This window comes from Aplysia californica, unplaced genomic scaffold, assembly GCF_000002075.1.
Source record: "Aplysia californica isolate F4 #8 unplaced genomic scaffold, AplCal3.0 scaffold00201, whole genome shotgun sequence".
NCBI lineage: Eukaryota > Metazoa > Mollusca > Gastropoda > Aplysiida > Aplysiidae > Aplysia > Aplysia californica.
The window spans coordinates 995412-1015444 of record NW_004797471.1 but is presented as its reverse complement, the minus strand read 5'-3'; the positions used below and the strand labels follow the sequence as shown (position 1 = coordinate 1015444).

At 40.0% G+C, this 20033-nt stretch overlaps 2 protein-coding genes across 3 annotated transcripts; one reads left to right on the top strand and one right to left on the bottom strand.

Moving 5' to 3' along the window:
* Positions 1–3982: 3982 nt before the first annotated feature.
* LOC101846138 (60S ribosomal protein L28) lies at positions 3983–10050 on the bottom strand. Its single transcript, XM_013082958.2, has 4 exons — positions 9961–10050; positions 9264–9356; positions 6529–6652; positions 3983–4231 (listed from the first exon to the last, which is right to left on the bottom strand). Exons 2-4 carry the CDS (start codon positions 9345–9347, stop codon positions 4029–4031), a joined length of 411 nt encoding a protein of 136 aa, XP_012938412.1. The 5' UTR covers positions 9348–9356; positions 9961–10050; the 3' UTR covers positions 3983–4028.
* Positions 10050–18970, top strand: LOC101846354. Of its 2 annotated transcripts, none has more exons than XM_005099070.3 (6): positions 10050–10134; positions 13236–13410; positions 15289–15467; positions 16484–16569; positions 17368–17661; positions 18558–18970. In XM_005099070.3, exons 2-6 carry the CDS (start codon positions 13267–13269, stop codon positions 18665–18667), a joined length of 813 nt encoding a protein of 270 aa, XP_005099127.1. In that variant the 5' UTR covers positions 10050–10134; positions 13236–13266; the 3' UTR covers positions 18668–18970. The 2 variants fall into 2 exon arrangements, with proteins under 2 accessions (XP_005099127.1, XP_005099128.1); XM_005099071.3 differs by lacking the exon at positions 10050–10134 and adding an exon at positions 10304–10447.
* The last annotated feature ends 1063 nt before the right edge of the window (positions 18971–20033 follow it).

The following is a 20033-nucleotide window of genomic DNA, read 5'->3' as shown; positions in this document are numbered from 1 at the left end:
CCCGTTTTATTTTTATGAAGGATGCTTGTACTCATGATTAGTGAAAAAGACCTTTACATTGACTCACAATGACCGTTGCCTTAACCTAACCTGTCCCCGCACATTCATTTCCATTTGTTCTGAATTTGTAACAGTGAAAATGTATTCCCATTGCTAGTTTTCGATGATTTGTTAGAATATGCGTATTAGTGCATATATGTACATGTACAATGTAGGCCCTACCTAACACTAACAGCAGTGGAATCATGTTATAACAAGAAATAGGAGACTGGTGGGAAATATGCGTTATAACAGGATTCTCGTTATAAGTCTGTCTCCGTCGGATTATGCGATTACGCGGCCGCGTTTTTTTTCCGCATAATCATTAATTCTGAAACATTTGCATAATTTGGGATTCCCCGCGTTTTTTCACGATTTTGTTGTTGTTGCATATTTCACCAAACAATTTAACTGAAAACCTCGCAGTGTGACTAAAGCTCCAATCATAGTAAGTAATAAGTCTCATTTATTTGAAGTTGATTATTTCCCTTGTTAGGGGAACTTGGGGGAGAGGAGGTGGAGGGGGGGTTGGTAGCAGGGTTTGGGATTTTGTTCCCTGAGCCCGTTCAATTTTTAAATCCATCAAAAGTTGTTCTCATGTCTGCTAATGTTTCACGTTTGACAAGTGTCCCTGGTTTTAGTGATGTGCCAGCATCAGTCAGAGGTTCCAGATGTCTTTCTTTCTTCTTTTTTTTCTACATTTCTATCCTCTATTCTAAACAGCTGAAAGTTACAGAGATTATATTTTTAGGTTATTTTTTTTCGGACTGATGTGTATTGTTTCCTTTCCAAATACATGCACATAAAAAATCACTGATACTGATGATATGTTCTGTTTTCCATTCTTCTGAATCAGGGTGGCCAGGGAAATTTTCCTCCTAAAAATCCTACCACACCAAAAAAAAATCCTACCACTATAGGCTATAGTAGTAGGATTTTTTTTAAATAATAGGTCAAGTTGTTTCTTGCCATTGTCAGTGTTACGGCTCTCGTCAAAGAGAATCACGTAGAAGGGGCTATTTCGTACACATCTTGGGATAGCACTACATCACCGGGGCAATCCCAATTAATGTTCCAAGTCCAAGGTAGCCAAGTTTTGTTGCAACTACACTGGAAATTGGAAACATCTCATGAATGGGAAAACTCGTGTCAACAACTGCTCTAGTTGATTACTATTATATTATTACTGTTGGTGCTCCTTCCTTTCAGTACCTCTCACATCACTTGTTCTGTTCTTGGTACCACACTGGCTGGTTTGGGCTTTCACGTGTTTTTGAGGAATTATGGGGACAATTCGCTCCTTCGCACTACGGGGTGCCCGACGCCGCCCACATGCCCACGGGCACCCCGTCCGTAGTGCGAAGGAGCGAATTGTCCCCCTAGGTGATTTGTTACTTTTAGTCGTGGAAGAAAATTTCGGTGTTTTTAATGAAATTTTATTATTATTTTCCCAAATTTAGCGGGAAATTGGCTAAAATTCGCGAATTCACAAAAATGATAAAAGTTGCGCGCGTGAATTTCTTAGGACAGATTGGTCAACAGTGGGAGGGGCCTACGCAACATGATCGGTTGGAGGGACTACCTAACAACGACAGGTGATTGGATTATGACAGCTCGCCCACAACGCCACGGGCCAGTGCACAATTTATGACAAACCATGATGGAGTCGCTAAAGTGGCCGTCTAAGACAGGTGTTATTGCTTAGTGTGATAGGGGTTGTGTGTTATTAAAATATGGTGGCCGCGGCGGACAAGTGCCCGTTTTACGCAGTCAAGTTATATAGAAAAAACGCAAGGGGGGAAATGGAAAGTGTCCGTTTGTGCAGGTGGCCGTCAGGGCAGGTTCGACTGTATGTGATTGGTCTGTGCGCTGTGCATAGCAACAGCAATATTCCGTTATAACCGACTCGTGGGACGGTCTGATATATTTTATTTACAAAGATAAAGAATGAGAAAAAAAACAGGGTTTTAGAATAGTCTCTTTATAACAGACTTCTCGTTTCAGGACTTATAAGCGGACTCCACTGTAGTATTGTTGTAGTTGTAGCAGGACCGCAAATATTTTGCTACTTGCGTGGTGTGGTTACACACACCATATTCCGTTAAAAAAACGTATGGGTTTACTCGACAGTTCAACTTGAACAATTCTAACTGCAGGTGTGTAGCAGGCTTTAGACAGTCAGAAACAACAGAAGTAAAGAAGGACGACCTACCACTACCAGTGGCACCCTCCAACTAAGCACCAGTAAGAAAAATTCAAGCTTTTCGAGATGAGACTTCGAAGCTTCCCTCCTAAAACTAAAAGTAAAAGATCTAAATACTAAATTGTGTCCATAGCGTAAAAACACTCTCACTAAGTTTAAGTTTATGAAACAGAATTTGGGTAGAAACAGAATTTGCCTAACCACCACTCAGTTCATTTGGAAACGTAAGCGTCCGACTCTTGCTCAAGGACGCTAGTAAGGATAATAATATACCGCCATCAATACAATTTACATAATTTAGGAGGTGGGCTTACGGTGTTAGTGGCAACCCAGGTTGGGAATTCAACATCTCAGTCTCAGCAGAAAGACTGAGATATTCGATAATATCCAGCCTAATCAGGAATCAAACTGGTCTCCTGCTCAAGCTAGCGACAATGAAGCGCTTAACCGCTACATCACAGACAACATAGTAGGCCTACAACACATGAAATGGCCGACATCTTCTTCAATTCCCCAGAGGTAGTTCCTACTTTTCATGCAAGCACCTTTATTTGCATCAACACCAAAGCGCATCTAGCCTTTGGCCCCTCTCTCCTTTCCCCGCTTACACTTACAGTCATGAAACATCACAAATGGTGTATAATTTAGGTTTACTGCGGGTCATGTACCACGAAATTCTTTGCGCTGGATACATCATAGGCCTACATGTTGGTACATGTATTGCTTTGCTTCATTTGTATTTTACTGCTGTCTCGTCTGTTTGCTTTAGAATTTTGTTCATGGTTGGACCACTCTACAACTTACACTTATAGCCAAGCATCTATCCGAATACCTGCTAAAAGAACTTTTCTACTGTGCACCAAGAAATCAACTCAGGAATTCATATAATAATCCTTTAGTTTTAGTAGAGGGTTTTACGGCGCTCGCAACTGCATAAGGTCATAAGAGCGCCAGAAGATTACAGGTGTTACAAGAGAGTAACAAACATAAAAAAGAAGGGGAGATAAGGACGACAGATGTTTGATAGGAAAGAAGAAGCAAAACACACCAGAGCACCCGCCAACCACCCACATAATAATCCTGCTACAGCCACATTCTTGTTAAAACAATATTTTCAGTCCACTAAAAACCCTTGAAGAAAACATAGCTTTTGCCCCTGTCAATTTTAAGTCAACATGAGCCTCTCCCTGCAGGGTTCTTGTTCCAAGTCCAAGCAATCTATTAAAGTATTTCAGAGGGCTTCCCATTTTTACGACCCCACAGGATGCTTGAAGAGATACAAGGCGCTGATCAGAAGATTTGAGGTGTTACAAGACAGTAACAAACATAAAAAAGAAGAAGGGGAGATAAGGACGATAGAGGTTTGATAGGACAGAAGAAGCAAACCACACCAGAGCACCAGCCAACCACCCACGAACCTCTACTAAAACAAAAGAAGAGATACAAACGTATCAAATAGTAAACAGCTTAGCTTTAAATGCATTGAAACTAAAACCCCACAGACATGGGACATTTTTTTGGTAAGAGTTTTATAAGGCACTTCGATACAATAAGGCCAGAACTGCCGAAGATTAGTAGAGTGTTACAAGAGAATAACAAACACAAAAATAAAAAAAAGGAGAGAAACAGGACAATAGAAGTTTTATAGGAAAGGAGAAGCAAACACATCAAAGCATTTGCCGACCACTGGAGACATTTTTTGCCAATACAAACATAAACAAAAAATCAGACAAAGACATCTTTGACTTTACGTCTTAACCAAGATTTATTGACACAGCTAAACTTTTTATTCCTTCTTGGCACCGCGTGCCCTCTTGATCACCACGGGCTTCTGGCTCTTGAGGATGGCGCATGCCCTCCTCACGGCAGGGTTGATCAAGTCTTTACGGTAGTTGTTGGCCTTCAGGCTTTTGCGGATGGTGGCCACGGTCCTTCTGGGGTCTCTCTTGAGCTCAACGCGGGTCACGTTCTTGGCTGGTCGGCGCAGACCTGAGCAGCAAAATACAGCAAATGGTTTTTGTAGATAAAACAACCTGATTAAAAAATAAGTAATTTAGAAAGCAGAGATACATTTTTAACTAGACTAGACACTTTTGTTAGTTTGTGTAAAGAGAAGCACCTCGACACGATAATGGTCATTTAGTGGCTCCCTCCAACTACTTGCATCAGACAGTAGAACCACAGATTGATAACAAAGAAAACTACACACTAACATTGGGGGAATATTCATCCAGAAAGGAACGAATGACAAGGGTCTGTTTTATGGAGGAAAATTAAAGACGCGAGTGAAGAATATGAAGAACAACTACAGTAGTCTCCGCTTAAACGCACCGATCTCAGGAAGGCTCATATGTGCGTTTTAACATGCATCTAGTTTCCTTGATTTATTACAAGTTAGAGAGAAGGAAACCAAAAAAGGACAGATAAGGCAGCAATGCCAATCACAATCAGGCTTTCCCGCGCTGCGAAAATTTGGTCCCCGTTTGCGTGTCAATTTCTGGACCGGGTTGTAGCGCAGGTGACTAACTTTCTCAACCTCGGTCTGCTCTATTTCTGGACCAATGTGAATGAAAATCGGCAACCAATCAGAAAATAGGGTAAACTAATGATATGTGGACGTTCACGTTTGTACACATAAATTAACATATGTGAGGCACAGTTGTGGAAGCAGGCTCTCGACAATGTGTGAGCATGTAGAGTTATTGGTATCATCTTAAACTTAAAGCCTGTTCACTGTCTTTATTTGGATGAAAAAAATATTCATTTATCTTGAATACAAGTTGAGATATTTGTCAATGAAGGAGGTGGGGGACACCTGTTTTCAGAGGCAAAATTAGTGAGAAAATGGCCGCCAAAGATTAGTTTATTTCCTTAACTTAAGAATAAGAGTCCGTAGTAACTGAAAAATTTACATTTTTGGTGCCTTCAATCAACATTTTAAGAAAATTCTGCACAGAAATGAGTTCTTTAATGGGCATGAAAGGTGTTGAGCCAAAAAACAAAATTTAGATAAAAACTTACGAACCTGCAGAAAAATGCCAGTTTCTTCACTTTGATTATTTTGACGAGAGCCTGATTCCACCATGCTGCCTCACATATACTTTTGGTGTCGGGAACACTTTCACATCGGGCGTACCGAAAACTATACGGAGCTTGAATCTCAACGCCGAGATGGTAATAGAGGTCTATTTATCCTCTAGAGTGTGCTCAAATTTGAACGTTCTGTGTTGAGTAGTTGTTTAGACCCGATCACACATGCATGACTACCCCCCCCCCCATACCCAAAGCGGCTCCGCACGGAGATCGGCCATTCCCCCCACTCTCGCAGAAATGTATGTGACCCACAAATCTCCGCATGACTATTCCGAGCCCGTTCATTGGTCACTTGAAAAAGGGCAATGGCGGGGGCGCGCATCCGGTTGTTTTTCTCTCTGTTCCCCTGTAGCATCCCAATGGGGGTATACTGAGGCGCGCTTATATATCTCGCCTCGGGGTGTTCGCATCTCAACGGGGGGAAAAAGAATTTTTAATTGTTCGGAATGCCAGATCGAATTAACTTATCTTTTAAGGTTGGCATGGTCTAAAGTCATCAAAAATAGCTTTGTCATTATTTAGTCACACTGCCAACATATTCTTAAAGATCCCATGTTGTGACACGAAGCTATAAATAAATAAAATGGACTCACCCCGACACACTTTTTTTTTGTGCCAAAACCGTAATATGAACACCAAAATTTTAATTATAACAAAATAACTACCAAATGGTTAGTAAATCTGACACCAGAAAACACATCGGGTAGCCAAGTTTCTCTCTAACACCCCAATTAATTACCCAAATATCGTCAAATATCTTATAGAATCTTCTACAGCATGGTCCACTGTTTAGGAGTATTTTCCATATTTCGTAGACCTTTACAACCCAATAACTTTAAAAAAATTTATGAACCGATTCTTGAAAGTCAAGAAGCATTATTCTTAGAACTGAAAATTCTTTCTTAGGTGCCAAATATAAAAAGGCTGCGAAAAATTAAATTTTCATAAGCATGCTAAATAAGGACGCTAGATGTTCCATAGGAAAGAAGGAGCAAACAACACCAGAGCATCTGCCAACCACCAACAAAGCATGCATTAAGGCAGAGACTACAGTTTACTTTTAAAAAAGGAACAAATTTTCTCAGGAAAGCAAAATGGATTACAAAAAAAGCACATAATTTGGAATAAATACAACACTGCGCCTATGGGGGCCGTTCACAAATGATGTCCTCTCAGAGGGTAAAATCACTCACCTTTGCTTTTGCGGGTGACAACAACAACGCCCTTTCCATCCTTGGCTGGCTCAACACCAACAGTTTTTCTGTGGATGAACCCGTTGTAACGGAAGGAGTTCTTGCTCTTCAGGTTGTTGGGTTCCTGGAAAAGAAAGATAATATTACAATATGAGTTACTTCATCTCTACACTCTTGCAAACATATAAACAAAAAACCCACCCAACAAACCCCTTCCTCTGGGCTCCAGACACTTTCTGCAGCCTTTCTACTGCTACTTCTTGGCTCCCTCTTACTGCTGTCTTTCAGCAACACCCCTGATCATCTGGGAGGAAAGATCTACACCTAGCCTTTTCAGACAAGGGCAAAAAATCTTGGAGGTCCAGTGTGCAAGTTGCGCACGTTAAAGATCCCTTGGTGGTCTAAAATCATTTGGCCGCCACCTGGGCAAAATTCAAAATTTCATACCAACTGAAAATGTGCAGGCCTAATGTATCCCGGGCACCCATTTCTATGACCTTATACAGTTGCGAGCACCATAGAATACTTAATCCATGTGAACTTCAAAGCAATATAATATATATTCACACTTTGAAACACCAAATCCTCTTGTTGCAGATTGTCATTAACGGAGCTACTCAAAGGTAAATTCTCAGGCTCCTTATTTTGCCATAATTACTGAGTGTTGCTCAGTCTGGGATCATGCTCCTCTGGATATAAAAAAAAACCCAGCCTTTCAGCCACATCCCTAATCTTCTAGTATGAAAGATCTACACTCTAGTCTTCTCGGAAAAGGGCGAAAAATCTCAGAGGTCAGGTGTGCAAGTTGCGCATGTTAAAGATCCCTCGGTTGTCTAAAATTTCGACAAGATAGGCTTTGGCCACGACACAGGAAAAATTCAAAATTCCCCACCAATTGAAAATGTTTGGTGTGTCCCACGCGCTCATATGACCTTGAGCAGTTGCGAGCGCTGTAAAACACTTAAACCCCCCCCCCCCCCCCCCCCCAGCTTTCACCAAAGGCCGGCTCTATTTCTTAAAATGTTCGGGAAAATAAACTTGAACTTTATTTCTCTAAATGGTTTCCGTTATCAAGCTTTGTTGATAACAAGAGATTGAAGTGGCCCGTGTGTGAGGGAGTGAACGGGGGGAGGGGGGGGACTGCGTGGGTGACTAAATGCACTATATAGGTTACTGTCAAGGTCAAGCAGTCTGTTTTCACGCAGTACCTTTTGAAGGTATTTTCAAATGAAGTATAGTCCGGGAAAGTTGCCCAAACGACAACTGATCTGAATATTCAGACATTTAAAAATCTCTAGATCTAGCTCTAAAAATTGAATTCGATGCCAAAAATGCTTCCCCCCACTCATTGCAGAATGACAATAAAATTATGAAAAGGATGTCGCCTAAATCTCGCAAGGTAGTGTCAATTGCCACCGAGGATCTCTTTTGCGTTGGTGGGTAGATCTAGCTTATTGTGCTCGAGTGCTCGATGTTGTGCGTTCGCCTCTCTGTCCCTCTGTGTTTGTGTTTGTGTGTGTGTCTTTTTCCCACCCCCGTCCCCCGATATAACGTGAATTTCTGCTTGAGTTTGTGTGCGTTTGTGACCTTCTAGGCCTACTTCTAGAATTGCTTGTGTTGGTTCTACACCAAAGTGTAGGCTAAGGCTAGCCTAGATCTAGATATACGTCTCATTGAAAACAGGCCAAGTTGGTACCGTAGCTCTGGACTAGATGCTCGTCCAATGAAATTAGTTGAGAACAAATTGACCCATTAGACACACATTATGAATAATGCTAAAGATAGTGTTGTTTTCAGACTTGACACCGCTTCCCTCGGTGGCAATTGACACTACCATCTCGCAAATAACATAAAAATCTCGAGATCAGAAACCGTTTCAAGGACGAAAAATTACCAAATACAACAGGCAGCGACTGGGTTTCAATAACAGCAGTTTGCATTCTACTTTCATTACTCATTCCAGCGTGCCCACTGATATTTATTGAATTGAAGTAACAGTATTTTTTTACTTTCCCTCCCGTCTCACACTCAGCTACCAGTTGTCTATTTTCTATTATATATTGATGCGCTGAGCACGAATATCAACTTCACTTCCGTCGCAAATTAATAGTTTTTGAAATATTTGATTGTTTTTAACCGAGATAGACATGCTTTGGACCAATCGGGGGGTTCCAGGGGGGCCTGCCCCACTGGGGTAAAAGAAAACCTGGGGGGTTACAAGGGGGCATGCCCCCCTGTTTTTACCCATAATTTGATATTTTACAGTTAGATTTGAAATTGTCTTGAAAATAATTGATTTGCGACAGTTTTAGTGGCTTTATGTGTGATCTGCAGCAAACAGTACAGCAGTTTGACCCCTGACACAGTGCATCTGTGTGCGGGAGTGAAAGTAAAAATTTACCGAAGTAACTCTTGCTATCGGAAAGTTGGGTCCAGCAGTTTCCGCATAGTGCAACGGTGCAAGAGTTTTTCTGAACAAAACAAAAGATTGCCACTCAAGGCTTGGTACATGCTCGCATGTTCAAATAAAATCAGGACAATACAATAGGCCTACATATTCTGATCAGGTTAACATCCGTGCATTGGAGTCTGAATAGCACCGGGAGGCTAAGCCCCTATTAAAAATCGAGTCCGAATAGCTACTTCGTTCTCATCATGTCAAACAAGTTCTAATTATCAGCCTAGAGTGAAGTCCAAAGTTCTTTCAACTCTACATACAAAAATCAATAACTTACCAAGCTCATGTTCAGTCTACTCCTCTTCAACAAGAAGGAGGAGTTGTTGCGGATGATCAACCAGGAGAGGTCTGCTGTCGCCATGGCTGTTATCTGTAAAAATATTTTTGTAAGTGACAGAACAAGTCTACTCAGTTAAGACCTAACATCAGTAAACTAATTCCTGAAGAGTCATCTTTCCCATGAAATTTAAATTCTGAGAGCACCTTTCCATTTGCCACACTAAACCGCGTATCTAACTCGGACTGGCTCACCCAAGCCCAAATGCTAGATCTAGATTCTACATTTCACTTGTGCTAGAAATCTAGAATCTACGACCTAATAGACGTCTATCAAGAATCTAGATCTAAATAAACATTTAGCTTCCTTTGTAATAATGACTAGGAGAAGAACTGGACTTTTAGAGACTAGACCTTGTATTCAAATCAATTTGTATCACTGCTGAAGTCAACATCATACGATGACAACGTGAGAAGACAATCTCAGCACACTTGTCACCATATCGATAATAGGTCGGTGCATGAGGATGACACAAACAACTCATTTGAGAAGCCCGGAAGAGAATACAAATAAAACAGAAATGTTGTAACAATCATATTATCAAAAATTTATCAATTTGTCATAACGACATAGTTTAATTTCTCCTCGTTCAACGAAGAAAAATACTTTTATCGAAAAGCAGCTTTTATCACTCCACCTTGCATCCACTGTTCAGGGAGAAAGAAAGATCTACATCCGGTATATTTCAACTTCCGGTTTACTATTTGTTGTGTTGGAATTTGGAATGCCTTCCCTTCCCAAGTCTGGCCAAGCCTAGCCTAGGCCTTTAGTTTAGTTGGGCTTGTCGACAAGACGAGGATGCTTGAAAATGGTTTGATTTTAACTTTTGTCTGCGTCTATCTAGATCTAGATCTAGATCTATATCTAGATCTCAATTTTAGAACCTGTTTAAACGGTTTTCCTAATGCAGACCTACGCTTTTAAATCCCTCTTGACTCTTGATTTTTTTGTCTATCTGACCCAAACTTAGATCTAGAATGACAAAGAAGGGAGGTAATGCTCACCAGCAAAGAGAGTCGACCCATTCACATTCATTGTTTTTGTTTGGCCTTGCAAATTGAGCGATAGGCCTAGGCTAGGGGCCTGTTGAGCTTACAACTTGCATCTAGGGACTGCGATATCAGGCAAGATTGAACTTTGGTGGACCCAACACTGAATGATCAATGAAGCCGCAACTTTATCTATCTAGATATAGATCTAGGTCTAGATCTAGATTCTTTTGAGCCTCGCCTGGGAAAATTGAAGAATACTGGACCACTCGTCGTATTATTGTGTGAGAAAGGGGGGGGGGGGGGTGGTGTCAGTCCCCCCTGACAAACTTTTACTGAATAGATCTACCGGTCTGATTTCTTCATATATATATTATATAATTAATAACGGGAGGACTTCCGCAACGAGCGACCACGATGAGACAGAGCAGAATTTAGGGTTTGGGTTAGGGTTAAGCCTCTTCTTTATTGTGTTTGGTGGGGCGGTCGCTCGTTACGGAAGTCCTTCCAAAACTGAGCAAAACCATGAATTCCTAAGGTTGAGACATAGCAGACGCAAAAGTATTCCCATCTGCCGGTCCGGTATTCTTCAATCTTACCATTTTGTTGCCAGGGGTACCCCCCTGGAGACTACCAGTCATTTTGTCATTCAGCTGCAGTCAAAACGTTACAGTCATCTCGTCACGCCGGAAATCCACAAGGTTGAATGGAGACGGTCATTTCGTTCCACACTTACGCTTACGAACATCAAACGCGCATTGACATGGCAATCGCTCACGATGTTTGGGGGAGGGTTGGGGCTGTGTGTGGAAGGATGGGAGGGGGGGTGGGGGGGCGGCTGTGCAAGTCGTCGTGCCCACCTGATCAACTACACCGTTCATTATCTCTTTCAGGACGTATCGCCGATATATCGGCGCGAGTTCGTACCCCTTGCGGACGTATCGCCGATATATATCGGCTGTTATAGGGTGCCTCAGTATTGTTTTGTTATGTTCCGTCATTTATAATTCCTTTTTTTATTGATTATATTGAAAAGCCCGGAAAAGATTTAGAAAACGAAAACATCTAGTTTCACTTCGTCAAAGCGTGGGTTTGGGGAAAAACAAGTGAATTAGTTCTTGCGGTCTTGCAAAAAAACCCAATAAATATCATAACTCAAACAAAAATTGGAATATTGCTTTCAAATAAAAAGCTGTGCATTCAGAAAAAATTTTAGGATTACGCTCTTGGCCTGTATGATGTATGATAAGATAGCTGGCTATGCATGCTGATTTGCTTTCACATGTTTGGTATGTAATTTTTTCCGTCAAAATGTATTTTTCTCATCACCATCGCTTTTTCTAACCCTTGTAATACATACTTATGTTTAAAATTAATCCTTGTTTCATATTGGGATGTATTCTTCATTCAATTTCCTTCAATTTGATATCATATGTTACGTTTGAAGTGATGGTTATGCTTCTATGAATGAAGTTATTTTGTACACCACCTGCATAAGCCAAATCGAGCCACAAGTTAATTTTATGTCTAGACCCCCCAAAAAACTATGTCCGGAAAGAGTTAATATGTAGGCCTATTGACAATATATGAAATCTATCGAGTCAGATCAACAAAGTTTTAAAAAAATATTATTGATGAAAGGTGTGGTTGGATTAGTTCTGTTTCCAAAAAAAATTAGCGAATTATAGAAATGTACGGTACTGCAATTTTGCTAAAAAGCTAGACCTTTACTTTCAAGCAAAGCTTTAAAGTACTAACTCTTTACCAGACACTGGTTTTGCCTTATTTTAAAAACTATTGTTCAGCTTCAGTGCAGTTTAGACGAAGATTTAGTTTGCATTAATAATTTACATTTATAACTTCAAAATAAGCTTCAGGCTGATCCTTCAAGACTCTACCAGCATAATAACAATTTTGGAAAGAGATATATATATATATATATAGCGAAGTCATTTCATCACACATGATTATTGGGGTGTGACGAAATGACCGGTTACCCCCCTACTTTGGTCTAAATGATTACCTTTCGAAGCGCATGCCGATATGATGATGTGTGACGCCCAGTGAGCAAGAGAATAAAACCTAATTGAATTGCAAAACATCAAATTACGGTTATGGCCCCCTGAAACCCCCCATGTTATTATTGGGTCTGGGGAGGGCAAGCCTCCGTAAACCCCCTCCCCCCCCCCCTTTTTTATTTAAAGACCACCTGATATTCTCACCCCTGGTGAGAATAACTCATGACCCTCTATATATTCTCAGAATAGATCATGGCCCGTTATTCTCACCCTCCCCCCCCCCCCCCCCCCAAAAAAAAACCCATTGACAGTGATGCAGTTCTATATTTTTAAACTGTAATAGTTCGGCCTGCTTCAAGCATTCCATCCAATGAGTGCTCTTACAGAATTAAAGTCGGGATATCTCGGATATGGGATGTGGAAAATTACGATGCAGACTTATGAAACAATGATCATCTTAACCTGATCTTGGCTAAATTTAGATCTTTATTGGGGAAGATTGAAGAATACCGGACCACTCGTACATTATTGCGCGAGAAAGTGGGGTAGGTGGGGCGGGTGGTTGGGGTGGAGGAGGGGGGAGGAGGGGTTCAGGGGGGTCTCCCCCCTGACAAAATTTTAATGAACAGATCTACCGGTCCGAGATTCTTCATTGAGAGATATTAAAAACGGGGAAATTATGAATTCCTTAGGTTGAGACATAGGCAAAGTCAGTCCGCTGGTCCGGTATTCTTCAATCTTACCCTTTATTGAACAACACATTAAGTTAATATTTAGATCTAGATCTATAATTAAGTGGTAAATTTTTACTTTCACTCTTGCGTAAAACAGACGGGGAGAAGTTCCGCAATGACCTAATGTAATACTTAAATGAAGTAAATGTGTTTGTATCTTTTTTGTTTCAGAAGGCCTGATTGAAATGAAAGGGGATGAAAAATGAGTGAAACTACTGTCACTGAGATATCTGGGGCTTTGGACTTGAAAAGTGCCCTTTTGCCTCCTTCAACAAAGGATGTTTTGGGAGAACACTTACACCAAAAAGTGGCCGAGGTTTTAAAGATTCATTTCCCAAACTCCAAGGTAAGTGCCGGTAGCTCTCGTAGTTATGTTTTCTTTTAAATTATGCAGTCATGGATTATAATTTAAATATTGTTAAAGTAGACATGACCAGTATACCTCTCTCTCTGCATGTTAAATAAGATTATTATCCGAGAAGCGTATTCACTGCTTCTTTTCAACAGACAATAGTAATTAGAGAGAGAGAGATAGAGGGAGAGAGAGAGAGACAGAGAGAGAGAGAGAGATAGAACGGAAATGTTTTTCTATCTGTATAGAATTAATGTTTTAATGAATGTTTCTAGTTTTACTCACGTTTCAACTTTATTTTGACTGTTCGTGAATTTTTATTGCATTGTATATTTTTAGTGAACACATTTTCAACCTCACTGCGAGACTGTTTTTCTGGTATAAAATTTTACACATATGCATTTATATTATATGTATAGTACTTTGTTTTACGTACACATTTGTGTCGATTAATTTTTAAGATGTGATGTCTTTTTCATTGTAATGCGCATTGAGCATCTTTTAGGAAATGGAAATGCGCAGTATAAATGCTATTTATTATTATTATTGATACTAGTGTTTACTGTTCATCCTCATTTTTATCATTGAATGATGATGGCACATGTGGCTAAAGCTGGCCCATTCTGTACTTCAAAACAAAATGACATCGGATGTCTACATACATATATACAAGAGAATGATCTATGGCTCTAGTCTTAAGCAATGATATGTAGTTTCTGATTTGCCTTCACTCCATGTAGGATGATGTTGAATAAACTTGTGAAGTTTTATATGATAGTGAAAAGTATACTTATATTTATTATGACAATTGATAACAAGGTCAACTCCCATCACTCCTGTCCTTTGGTATGTTTAAGAAACTTACATTGTTTAAAATGTCACGTAGTGATGAAAACAGTTGATCGAACATGCCCTTTTGGAAACTTGTCCAAGACGGAAACCTGTCATAACAATCTGCCCATTTCCCCTTTGATAAATTCCTCTATAATTACCTCTCTATAAAATGGAAATCTGCTCACCTCAGAAATGGAAAAAAGCAATTTCTTCCCTTGGGAGAGTTTTTTTTACTTGTTCCTCAAGACAAAAAAGTGTTGCTTGCTCAGGAAAAGTTTTGCTCCCTCAGCCCTGATTTAAAACGAAACTCCCAAGTTTGGACCCACTAGCTCTAATTGTTACACTGTGACTATGCCGCCTGGCAAGAAAGGGGGAAATGGTTGTGGCTTAGAAGTGGCTGCCATGACCCCTTTCATGTGGGCTTTGAGTGGTGCAGATGATCATGGTGCTGTGGATGTGAAATCTTTCCACTGTTTGTGAAAGTGCTTGAGTGGTGCTGCAATATATAAACTTTCCTGGGTAGCCACAGGTGTGAAATTATTTTGACCATTGCCTGCTGCCCTGATTGTACGATCAGCCAATAAAAAAAGTTTGTTGAATCTGAATCGTTGTTACATGCAGGGGAGGCGGAGGGGTGGCTCTGGTTGATTATGCTTATTACATTGATGAGTGGAGCTAAGAGCTGATACAAAGGAGAGGTTCCATCGTTTCTGTTTTTAATTCAGAAGCCCGGTGAGTAGGCAGGTGAACTTTTTTTTACAGTGGTAACTGGCACTGATGGGTCTCAGGGAGCTGAGAATTTTTCAGACTTTCAGGCAGGATCATAACTGTTTCTAGGGTGCATAGAGAGCCTCCTTTCTAGAAGAGATTTGCACATTATAATCTCAATCTATTATATTATAATAGAGCGTTAAGCATAGAGTTTGTTGTCGAGGGGGGGGGGGGGGGTATGCGCTATACCAATGCTTTTTATTTTTAATTATTATATTACATATATATATGTACTAATTTTATATATGTACTAATTTTCTCTATCAGGAGAATTACAACAATGTCCCAACTGTGGCCAAAGTGACAGGCATGCTTCTGGAGAGGGACACGAGCACAGTGAAACATTTGCTAGAAGACAGTCCCTCATTGATCGCTGGCGTTGACCAGAGCCTCCGCTGCCTAGACAACGACACCAGCACTCATCATGTTGACTTTGCTCTGAACAAGTAAGGTTGACTAATCGGAACGATAATATTGCAGTTTAAGGTTCTGCTTTAATTTTTTTTAAAATAAAGTCAAAATTGTCTGCGACCGGCACCCATATAGAGGAGAGAAGGGGTTGTCTTAGACAGGTGGATGGTCTCCCACAGTGTCTCTGGTCATTTGTGCATGTGATTGTCTTCTCACGGTTGGCTGTCAGAGCAGGTTTGAAAGTATCTGGACAGCTCTGCAAGTTTCAGTTTCTAATGGGAGGGTGTCTATTGTTGGCCTGACTGCTATTGTATGGTATGCATCTTTTCTCAGTTCATAATTCCCAAGTATGGAAATCGATAGTTTGCTGGCTTTTATTGTTCTGTTCAGCCAAGTATGTTTTGGAAATGTAGCTCTGCTACTACTATTTAGAAAGCAGTGGCCCAGCTTTGCAGTTGAAGTTGCTGTGGGTTACATGTTCATGTTAAGCCGTGTTTCAAAAAGAACTTGATTATAATGTTCTGTGTGTTGTTTTTCTGAAATTGCGCAGAACATTTAAAGATGACTCGTACATAAAGATATATTTACTGTGAGCTGGCGTTAGGTGTAAATGGCCTGAAGTAATCATACACTTACATAAAGAAACAGTTAGAAAGTAATTCAAAAGTCATCATGTATTCTTACTTTTGAATTACACTCTGTTTATTAAAGATGATGTTAAAAGTTTTTCTCTTAAAATTCTGCTTCTTTTCCAAGTCAGTTTTAAAGTGTGGATTAATCATGATTTATACAGTGAATGAATCCAGAATAGAAAGCTTTGTTGGACACATTCTAGTCTTTCTTCTTTTTGAATAATATGTTCCAGGATCTGGACAATAAAGATGTATCTTATCTTATCTTATCTTATCTTTTTAATCATCTCATGCTTTGTGCTGAGGAAAAGAAGATCTGCTATGTACAATATGGGGACAAGATATACCAAAACAGTCTGATATCTATGTCTCAATAGATTTGTCATCGCCATTTGTGTTCTCTTTTGACTTTGTCTTAGTTCTCACCTGGACTATGGCGACATCGGAGACCTTCTATACGAGAGAGTTCTGCAGATAGACAGCAGCCTAGCTCCGCAAATTACAGGTATACTGAAGTCAACTTTATTTCTTATTCTTTATTTTCCTGAGAGTACATATGTTCACTGTTTGCATTTTGGGAACTGTTGCGTTTCATCCAAATTGATAGAATGAAAATCTTTTCACTTTGTAGTTCAGGGCCTTCTTTGTATTGTTTACTTTCTATTTAAAACTGCCTTCTTCTGTTGAGTTGGTGGATTGCGGGTGCTCTTGTATGGCTTGCTCCTTCCTACCTATTAAACATTTGTTGTCCTCATCGCTCCTACTTTTTATTTTTATTGTCGTATGTTACACTCTCTAATAACACTTCTAATCTTTGACATTCATTTAACCTAATAATGTTGCAATTGTCGTAAAACTCTTATGAAAACTTAACAAAAAACTCTTCTATTGAGATGGGGGAAAAAGCCATGTTAGTCTTTTGTTTTGTTCTTCCTTGGAATTACCATACTTGTTCATGTGTGATTTTCTGTGTGTGCTTTAAACCCAAAGATCAGGCTTTCGGAAGTATTAGATGCTCCGTTCTTGTTATAACCTTGTATTGTATTGTAGGAAACAAACACTAAACTCATCAGTGCACATTTGAATAGAATATACCCCAAAATGACCTTGAATTGAAAAATGTGTCTTTGGCAAGACTTGAAACACTGGTCATATAAGACATTAAGAGATAAGGACAATAGATAATTGTTGATAGGAAAGAAGTAGCAAACCGCACCAGAGCACCCCCCAACCACCCTACTCTTTCATGTTTGAAAAGGGGGAGAAAAAAAAAATTGTGTTTCTATCTGTCATAATTTTTCAGGGATGCTACTGGAGCTGGATGTCAGAACTCTTATCACGCTCCTTGAGGACAACGGCAAACTGTTTGCTTCAGCAGTTCACAAAGCCAGAGCAGCACTTGGGTCTTCTTCATCATCACCACCGCCACCAGTAGAAGAGATCATGACCTTGAAGTCCTCGGGATTTTCCTTTTCTGATCAGGAAGAGATGAAAAAAAATTGTGACTTAGGTAGCAAACTCTCTGTGGAAGAGATTGGATCTCTGGTGTATCAACAAGCAGCGGCTCTCTATCCGGAGTGTGCCTCCGAGATAACAGGTAAGTGCATCAGTAGCGTGGTGGTTGGGTTCTTTGTCTTATACACAAAAGACTTCAGTACGATTCCACAGAGGTGGTATTTTATTGAGCGTCTCCATCTTTCCTTCTGGTCAGGTTGATCCAGATGACCATGGTTGAAGCAGCATGTCTCTAAAAACACTTTCAACAGAAAAATGAAGATAAAAACATTGTAAATTGTTTTGTTTGTTTTATATTCTTAACAGCAAAAGAAGAAGGGGGGGGAGGTGTTTGCAAACTTAGCAAACTAATGGGACAACGTGTGACTACTTTTCAAGCATGAGACAATGAGCATGTTTACATGGAAATTTTGTGTTCTTGGTGAGAGGCAATGACAGTGGTCATGTAGACAACACTAAATTTTTTCTTTTACATGTTTATTCTTTGTATTTTTAAAACATGTACATATAGCAAAATTCATACATAATGAAGAAATGTCCGCTTCCCGCACAGATATCGTTGTGTGCATGCTAGACTAAATAAGTTAGGATGACAGGTTCTTTGTTTATTGGTTTTTAATTAAATTTTAGTATAATACTCTTAATGCTGCGAAACCTGCTTTAATTTCTGAGCCACTGGTGGCTCATTATCACGTCTTACTTAAAAAAAATTTTTTTTTACCTCTGCTGATTATTTATCTGTCTGTTTTCCAACTTCCACCTTTTAAATGACCTTGCAGTGTTTGTTGTTGTTATCGATCCAGACCTTGCAGTGTTTAAAAGATGTGTTATACCCATATAACACTCCCTCCCTCTCTGCCTGTCTTTTATTTAATGCTGAATGCTGAATATAAGGCTGAATACTGTTAATATGTTGATGAACTTCTTTTTTCCTCCAACAAAATCAATAATTTTCTTTATTTTGCGTCCTTCACACAGGGATGATCTTGGAAATGGGCCCTGTTGCCCTTCAACGCTTGGTAGCAGAGGAAAGGCAAATAAAGTGTGCTGTAGAAAAGGCTTTTACTGCTTGGAGAGACAACTCCTGACAGCTTGTCAAAGTTGATTCTATTACAAAATGTGAGCTTGATACATGACTTGTATCACATAGGAAGCCATAGAAAGTCTCCTGACTGACTGATCAAATTTAATACCCTTTTACTGCAAATTTTGTGGAATCGATACTCTCTGTGTTATGTCAATGTTGGATATTTTGTCGGAAGACATTTCATGGGGAGTTCTAATGAGTATACCTGTGTTTCCAAATGGGTGTATCCTGCTTAAACCACTTTACACCTGAGAGTCAGGTTCGAGGCTACCCATCTCCAAAATGATAAAGAAAAGTCAGGTGACAAAACTCCCAACTTCACAGCTTGATCGGTCTCAGAAAATCTTCATTTGATGTTCTGTTTACAGCTCAGCTTTCCCGAAAGACAAGTTATCATGTGCCATTTCTGAGTTTCTTTCTTTCCTTTGTTTCTCTATTCAGAAGTGCCTTGAGCTTGTTCACTGGGACTTGTCTGGTTGTTCTAGAAGGTTTCATTTGCACCAAGTCCGTTTTGAAGAAGATTTTCTAGCGTTCAAGTATGATTACTCATCTTTATCATCCTGCATTTTTGGGGTATCTAGTGGTATTTTGCCTAGTTTTCTACGTGTCTCTTTGCTGGGGTTATGCTTTCTCCATTTTAGTCTTTGACATCTAATTTTTTTCTTCCCTTTTGGTCTTACTCTTCCTCTTTTTCTTGATGGTTTTACCATTTTCTTCAAGGAGTCGTGTCTTCATGTATATCTCAAGTTATTGAGCTTTTGTGTTATGATTAAGGTAAGCAATAGGCTTTTCTTCATGTTAAGCTGTAACAGGATCTCATCATTCAGCGTCGTTGTGATACCTACGTGACACTCGCAGCACTTTTTGGTCACATGTCATTTGAATATTTTGTAACCTGCCTGTGTCCTCTTTATTTGTTGTCAGTGCTGCACAGTTGTACCTCATAGTTAGAAAGTGGCTTTGGTGGTTTAGTGGTTATACAGTCCGTGCCGGCTTTAAGCACGCCGGCTTTAAGCACGTTTCGGACTCAAGCACACTAAACGGCTCTTACCGAATTTTTGCTATATAAATTACACGCCTATAAGCACGGTAACTTCGACTTCAAGCACGCTTCATTTACAAGACAGTCAATATTTTCATCGAAGTTCGAATACAGTTTACACCGCAGCAGTGGAGTGTGTCAAGAGAAACACAAAGAACGCAAGTGATGGACACACACTCACACGGGCGGAGAGGAAGGCAGAGAGATGCACACAGCCGTGCGCGCGGACACAGGATCTAGCCTAGGCCTAGGGCAAAGCTACACACAATAAAAAAAAAATACAAAGAGGGTCGGGGAGACGAGAAAGGCTGGCTGGCTGCGATTT

Coding starts and splice junctions, on each gene's coding strand:
- LOC101846138 (XM_013082958.2), bottom strand. CDS start 9,347: ATGGCGACAGCAGACCTCTCCTGGTTGATCATCCGCAACAACTCCTCC. Junction 6,653..9,263: donor GTAGACTGAACATGAGCTTG/GTAAGTTATTGA, acceptor TTTCTTTTCCAG/GAACCCAACAACCTGAAGAG. Junction 4,232..6,528: donor TGTCACCCGCAAAAGCAAAG/GTGAGTGATTTT, acceptor TTTGCTGCTCAG/GTCTGCGCCGACCAGCCAAG.
- LOC101846354 (XM_005099070.3), top strand. CDS start 13,267: ATGAGTGAAACTACTGTCACTGAGATATCTGGGGCTTTGGACTTGAAA. Junction 13,411..15,288: donor TTCATTTCCCAAACTCCAAG/GTAAGTGCCGGT, acceptor TTTCTCTATCAG/GAGAATTACAACAATGTCCC. Junction 15,468..16,483: donor GTTGACTTTGCTCTGAACAA/GTAAGGTTGACT, acceptor ACTTTGTCTTAG/TTCTCACCTGGACTATGGCG.